General features: G+C 49.8%; 2 protein-coding genes across 2 annotated transcripts; one reads left to right on the forward strand and one right to left on the reverse strand.

Moving 5' to 3' along the window:
• Nucleotides 1-1,633: 1,633 nt before the first annotated feature.
• On the reverse strand, nt 1,634-4,339 carry EAH_00000180 (prolidase, putative; the record flags this gene model as incomplete). Its single annotated transcript, XM_013397879.1, has 8 exons — nt 1,634-1,888; nt 2,039-2,132; nt 2,388-2,563; nt 2,840-2,992; nt 3,161-3,263; nt 3,370-3,514; nt 3,753-3,858; nt 4,124-4,339. The coding sequence occupies 8 exons, from the start codon at nt 4,337-4,339 to the stop codon at nt 1,634-1,636; spliced, it is 1,248 nt and encodes a 415-aa protein (XP_013253333.1).
• Nucleotides 4,340-4,844: 505 nt separating this feature from the next.
• Nucleotides 4,845-6,737, forward strand: EAH_00000190 (sedoheptulose-1,7 bisphosphatase, putative; the record flags this gene model as incomplete). The annotated part of the gene is made up of 6 exons (XM_013397880.1): nt 4,845-4,956; nt 5,153-5,325; nt 5,500-5,659; nt 5,857-6,114; nt 6,278-6,488; nt 6,641-6,737. 6 exons carry the CDS (start codon nt 4,845-4,847, stop codon nt 6,735-6,737), a joined length of 1,011 nt encoding a protein of 336 aa, XP_013253334.1.
• Between the last annotated feature and the right edge of the window lie 560 nt (nt 6,738-7,297).

The raw sequence follows: 7,297 nt of genomic DNA on the forward strand, positions 1-7,297 counted from the left end.
TATATATATATATATATATATATAGACGTAGATAGCGCAGCTCATTGTCGGTGGGTACAATATGCAACTTTGTGGAGGATTTGAGGATGTCCCTATGGGTGGGAGGTAAACTTTGTGTTGCTTTTTTTGGAAAGCACAACTGAGGCTTAGAGGTCTTTGCTGCTGTAGCAACAATAAGCCACGTCAATCACTCTAAATCTCCATTCATCCCAGCGTTGCAGTAGCGGAGGGAGCTATCAACAACCACTTAGGCTAGGAGTGAATGGCACTGAAGGGCCACGTGAGTGTTGTCCACTACGGCAATTGATTTAAAAATAAAGATTGAATTGCCAATGTGTACCTACAGTAGTTCAAGCCGTGTTCCTAGTGAAGTCTTCCATCTTTGCTGCATGCATTGGACGAAGACAAAGTACCTAGGTGCCCGAGTATTCTCTAAATCTGCACATAGCCAAACTGAGGAAAACCAAACCAGCCGGGGCTCGAATTCCCGTTCATCACAGACTCTGCCTCAGCTGCTTAACATCTTGCCGGAGGAACTCCTCAACCCTATCCACTGACCGAGGTACAACCTGAAGACAGACGAATTGCCTTGTCTGTCAGTTCATTCAAACACTCACAATGTCCTTGTGTGGTGGTCCTGACATCCTAAAACATCCACCACTGCAAATGAAAATAATACAGGAGGGCGTGACAACATTGTGGGTCACAATGGAGAAGTTAACGAACCGTTAAGTTGCGTACGCCACTTTTCGTGATCAGGACATCATCTTCCAGCCGCACCCCCCCAACGGACCTGTACCTATCGATGACGGTAAAGTCCAACAAACTGTCAACGTCAGTGATAAACACAGACCCGAATACACGTAGGGTTAACGACACGCCGTAAAGCAGTTGCCATGTGGCACCATTGGCAATAAGTAGCCTGCAGAAACAGCTTCGCAATGTTTTCTGGCGGTTCTACTCACTGGGCCTGCGACGGGTTGGAGGCTGCTTGCTTTAATAAATTGCTAACGAAATAACATCCTGGTTCACAACAACCAAACAAAGACAGATCGGTCTCTGACGAAGTGGGCATTCAACACAGTGCATGCCATGTCTATGCCAACCGGGACACGCAGCATGAGAAGCCAAACTATTCAACCCACGCAGCATTAAAGCGGCTAACCCGGTTCAACGGTAATGCACATGCCCTCCTCAAGGGTTCTGGTGGTACGGAGGTAACGGAGGCCTGGAAGGTCACTCGGAGGGGAAGCAGGCGTAAAGCCTCCAACATCATGAGTGTCCATTCCTAAAAAGTGCCCAAGACCATGAGGCATGAAGACAGACCCGATACTGGCAGCCACGCAGTCTTCCAGAGATCCAACAAGAAGCCCAAGAACCTGAGATGATATTTGTCGAAAGAAAAACAAAGGAACGACAGGGAAACATTATACAATGCGCTGATATCAGCTTCGTGTTGCCTATCATTCGTGCAGCACAGCCCGAACGCACTGAAGCACACAACCATATGCTGCTTGAAAAACATGCACAATGCGCTCCAGAAATTGCATCACAAATGGCGTAGAGAATATACACAAAAGCGCAGCAAAATCGTGCAGGAGTTGTCCCAGCACCAGCAAAAGCGATGGCACCCCTAGGTCTTCGTCATGGTGCAGTGCAGCAAGCACTCATAGCGCCAACTATCACCCCTGACCTTCAAATGCTTGAGAATAGTACGCTCGGCCAATCGATGAAGTTCTGTCCATTCAACACCAGGTCGCATGCGCTCAATGACAGCCAGCTGTGCGTCCAGCACAGCTTCATATATTGCTCTCTGCGGTCCTGTAAAAACCCCACTCGAGGGGTAGGTGAAAGTAATGTCTGTGGCATAGCCATTGAAGTCTCCACCCTGGAAATGCACACGCCCAAAGAAACGAAAATAATAATTAGCAAGGACGGGATGGAGGAAATGCTCATTGCTTTACTCAGTGCGCAAGCTGCACTGTATGTGCTTCTGCCCTTTTATAAGCACCCTAGGACCGATGGTCCTTTCACCTACCATATCGAAGAGCAACAAATCACTGCTTCCGATTGCTGCATCGTTTGGGCGGCCCGCATGACCGTAGTGGAGGATTGATGCATTGACGCCAGCACTCCAGGAAAAGCAAAAAGACAACAAGAAAAAGCGGACGAATACACGCTGTTCGTGATGAGGCAAGATAACTTGTTCGTGTGGCAATACATAATAGGAATAAGCAGACGCGTGAGAACAGATACCTACGCATGTATTGCGAATTCCGCGCTAGGTAGATCTTCCCACATATAAATTACAAAAGCTGAATCTGGAGAAGCAAGTACACGAACGCATGTGATTAGTCCGTGAGAAGATGCGGTGAAAGCCCACCCACCAGCATATACAGTCATAGGCTACATGTCGAGCACCCCCGACAAACCCAACGTAAGCCTTGAAGAGAGCTTCCGCCTGACCCTCCACCATTCCACACCGAACTTGCCTCGCAACAAAGCAGTGGGCTTGGGACGAACACAGGCAGGCAGCAGCCAAGAACTCTGCCTCCCGGGGTGTCTGCGTAGGAAACAGGTAACATCGTTCCCCAGCATGGCCTGCAGTGCAACAGACCCTTACCATGTGGCGAGACAAACCACATCCTTAATAGCAGAGACAGCGCCTCAAACTGCAGAATTTTTTAGTTCGCCCCTTGGGCATGAACCTTTGACACAAGATCTTATTTCTTTCCCAAACCCCTGGGATTGCTACCGCCAATTACTACTCGCTGTAGATGGAACTCTGGAGAATAACCGAGCCACAGCACTTAATGACCTACAACCGTTCAGGAATTACCTTTCGCAGTCTGCAATCCACAAGTATATCGTAGAGGGCCTGATCGTCGATGGAAAAAAATGAAAAGCTGCTGATGGCCTTTGGGGGCCCCACAGGCCGCCCGCTGTCGGAGTTAACCCCTTTCAGAACAAGCAGTGTATGAATGCCTCGCCGCTGCAAAATTGAAACAGCAGACCTTGAGGATGAATCCGAAGAGCACCCCGCCTGTTGCTTGTTCTCTCGTTCGTTTCCTTCTGTGAGAGCCTACCCTTCCTTGCCTGACCTATCTACACGGAAATGCGGACTTGTCGAGTGGTAATTATATGAAGTTGCCTTTCATACCCGTAACTCTTCCTCCACCTCTTTTAGATGCTTCACCTCAACTACGTCTGTCACTGCATACCGACTGACGTAAAAGTTGTTGTCCTTCGGAGGGCCCATGAACCTGGCAAGCGATGAACAACGAAGCAACGCAGGGTTCCGAGAAAATTAGGCATGTATGCACCGCTTCCTGCAGAGTTACGCACAGCCTGAAAAGTAAATATAATCACCTTAGGGCGTCCTCAGGTATCTTCGGGGTAAAAAGCACAAGCTCTTCGGATGCCAAAATATATGCCGCATAAATATCGGGCTCGTTTATTCCAATCAAGTGCTGGAAGAAGGCCTCTTGCCTAAAGGCCGCCTTGTTGCAGTCAGCTGCAAAAGAGCAACAAACTTTTGTACGTGGTTCCGTGTGCAACAACAGGAGTCATCCCTCCTCTGTTAACTAGGCCTACAGATGCAGAGGAGCGTAGTTTATACACTAAACGCGGACCAATATCAACGAGCGGAGGCTTGAAGGTTTAAGGGCCAATGCAATGCATGGTTCCCAGAGAGAATGGCAAAAGTATGATGAACATAAAATATAAACGCAGTGACAGTGGGACAGACTGACAAGAATACAGCATCCATTCATCGGTTGTTCCGCCTTCCAAGAAAGCTGCCACTCCTTCCTTCGCCAAACCCTTCGCCCTGACCGCCTCAATGAAGTTCCGTCTAACCTGAAAATACGAAGAGCATAGGCGCGTGCAGTCTACACGGGAACGTTTGAAAGGTGAATCAGCTCCAATGATTCTTTTTGCATTTCCCCACTAAACGTGTTAAGCGAAATCCGTCACAAAGGGAGCCCCATAAAGGAAAGGATAAAGGGACAAGCAAGTAACCTGAATAATACATGAGTCACGATAACTGTTTTGTTGCTTCCTTGCTTTTCTCACACACCGCTGTGCCCGGTGGATCTGCACACTCCATGGACTGTAAACATACTTCTTCAAGTTTCTCCTTGTGAATCAGGGGGCTTGTCAAGTATTCCCTCAGCAGAAGGTGGTCGTCAGATTCTTGTAGGCCTTTCCATGTGGTTGGCCACGCAAGCCAGGGTCGGTCTGCTTGCTGAGTGGTTTCCAACAACTGGCTCAGCCGCTTTCGTAAGTCCGCAGAATGGACATTTTTGCCATCAGATCCTATAGCAGAAGTGAAATTCATGGTTGTTTATGTTGAGAGTTCTAGTCTCGCTCTTGATTGAACACTCAACGTGAACTGAGCCCCCATGGCACGAATGTCTGGGGGCCCCCAAGAATTACGTGGACGAGGGAGGAATAGTTCAAGGGAGGCCAAGCATCACCCCTTCCGCATCTATTATTTACTTCCTTTCCGGCTACGCTTTGCGGTTTTTCGTTGTTTCGTGCTATTACTGGCTTCAAGGGAGAAAGGCGGTCAAACTGCAGGTAAGGCGCAAACTGTATCTTCGTTTCTACGGAGGGTCCCCCCTTATTAGCGCAAAAATGATCCCGAGAGCAGCTGAAATTTCATTTTCAGTGTTTATTCTTTAGTTTCACTAAATTTTGCAGGTCTTTAAGCACGAAAAGCAGAGCCGACTGGCTGCTCTGCCCAACAAAACTGTGCCGCCCGTCTAGGCTGCGTGACGGAGAGAGTTTTCCGGGCAGAAAACTTGATTCTCGTTACCTTTTTTTCAGAAGCTATTACGAAAATGGCGAATGGAGAGGGGGATTTTTCCGGGTTGACGCTTGTAGAACTCTTGGACAAGCTTTCCACCAACGCCGATTTACGATCTGCCCTTCCGTCGCTTTTCAAAGAATGCGGTACGACTTGGGCTTTGCTCTTCTTTTGTGGGAATTTGGGTAGGGAGAGATCCTGAGGTTCCCCCGTGTGTGCCCCACCACCTCTGGCATTGGGACATGGTGCTTAATTTGCCTCCTATGTTGTTTCATGTGCCTTCGAAGTGCGTATCTGCGTCTGTGCGTGCAAAAATATTCCGCGGACGTCGAAACGCTTAAGGCCGTATTAGCAAAGCCCTGCGCAGCACGAAAGTCACAAAGTCGGGCACCAGCAACAGCTTCGGGGAGGAACAGCTGTCCGTGGATCTGCTGGCGGAGCGTCAGCTGAGGAATTGGGCCAAGAAGTGCCCATTCGTGAGGGCCATAAGCAGTGAAGAAGAAACAAGTCTGGAGGTAACAGCTGCGCTTTGTGGTTCCTCTTCCTGTCTGCCGTGAGGCCCGGAAGAACGATGTGTGAAGTGTGTCTCACCTTTTCCCAGCTAGTATGCGTAAGTGCACGCCTTCCCATGGCATTTTTCATATGACTTTCTCTTGTTTTCCAGTTGCTCGTTCTCGCTTACTTCTCAGGAAGTCAATCCTGGGGGCTCCCTCGTTGTTTGCTGGGACCCTCTGGACGGGAGCAGCATAATTGACTGCAACTGGAGCGTCGCATCGATCTTTGGAATTTGGCAGATTGGACAAAAGGGGTTGCAGTGGAAAGGGCCAGCCACACTTATCGGTGCCACAGGTGCGGGAGTGTCTCCCCATATGAATTGCCGTCCTTCCCCCCGCTGCCTATTCGCCCAATGATTACAACGCAAGCCCAATGGGTATTTATTAAACAGCTATTCAAAAAAAATTCCCTGTAGAGGATACGCTTTAGACCAAGTTAAGAGCATCGATGGGTAGACCATTCGCAGGTGGCTGCACGTCTGCTTTCTTCAGGCCGTCAGCTAGTGGCGGCGGTTTTGGTCATCTATGGGCCACGAACGACTGCCCTGCTTTCTGCTGGTGGCTCAACGTTCGACCTTCAGCTCGATCCAGAGGAAGGGGATCCTGTGGTCTTGAGGGGTCCCTGCAGTATCCAGAAGGAAGGGGCGAAGATCTTCTCTCCTGCAAACCTCAGGGCTGCCCAGGACCTGCCGGCGTACAACAGAATGGTGCAGCGGTGGATGGAGAAAAGATTCACACTTAGATACACAGGTTTGCATGTACCGTAGAGCCATTTCTGGTTATCTGCTGAGCTCTGAAGCGTTTGACACCAATTCCAGGAAGAAGCACAGCACAGTATGGCCTCCAGCCCCCTTGCTGGGGCACTTCGATTTTTTGGTATATTTTTCCGTGTTTATCCGGCATGTGCTGGTAGGGGGGCTCGGTCCTGACGTCTATCAGTTGTTTGTGAAGGGCCACGGAGTCTTCTGCAACCCCGCGAGCAATGGGGCGCCAGCGAAGCTTCGTCTTGCGTATGAAGTGGCGCCGATAGCTTTCCTAGTGGAGGCCGCGGGGGGCCGTTCGAGCAATGGGAAGTGCTCTGCTCTCGATGTGGTAAGGCAGCCGGGCTCCGATTATGTCTGCGAGTGAGAACATTAAGGCTTCTTGTCGTTTTATCTTCTAAATCCACAGAGCTTATCTCTGCTGGCCTGTACTGCAAGGGAGCTCTAAGTGCATGGATTGTTCGGAAGAGTGCGCAAAGATTTGGTTGCGCTGCGTGTTTTTGGACTGCTATCAGGCACTCGAAAAAATGGACCACCGCACAGCTTTCTGCTGCGGCACAGAGCAAGAAGTCACTGGTTTTGAAGCAGCGTTATGCTCATGAGGAATTTTGAGCTGCGTGCGGTGCATATTTGCACCTCATTCTTGCCGTCCTCGCTCCATTTGAGGACGAAATTTTGCAAGCGTTTCTCTGTCGTGCGTATCTATCTCTTAACGCGTCGGCAACGTTTCCCCACCCTTTCTGACCAGCTGGTGCAAATGCCCCACTGCAAGCAGCTCTAGCTTAGCCAGTGCGGCGTTGCAGCTGGGTGAGGTGCGATGCGTGCGTCACTCTGGCAGCAAGAGTTCGATATGCCAGGATAGAGAAACAAACTTCTCAGAGTTCACTTAACTTCTTTTGCGCCGTTGGCGGCGGGTTCCAGGCGCCAGTGCAGCAGCAGCAACCACGGAAACAGACGCAGCAGTTGCGGCAGCGAAAGCAACGGGGGCAGAGATAGCAGTTTTAGTGCGTGCAATTGCGGCTAGTGGAAATCTACAGCTCTTTTGTAGCCGTAAATGTGCTTTTGGAACTTTGTAACACTGAAAGGACATCGCTTCATGGCCATAAAACTTGTCGAAATTCGACTTGAAATTATTCGGGGAAAAAACAGGGGCTGCTGAGCCCCCCCCCCCC

Source organism: Eimeria acervulina, genomic scaffold (assembly GCF_000499425.1).
Source record: "Eimeria acervulina Houghton genomic scaffold, Eah_scaff1, whole genome shotgun sequence".
In the NCBI taxonomy this organism is placed as follows: Eukaryota; Apicomplexa; class Conoidasida; order Eucoccidiorida; family Eimeriidae; genus Eimeria; species Eimeria acervulina.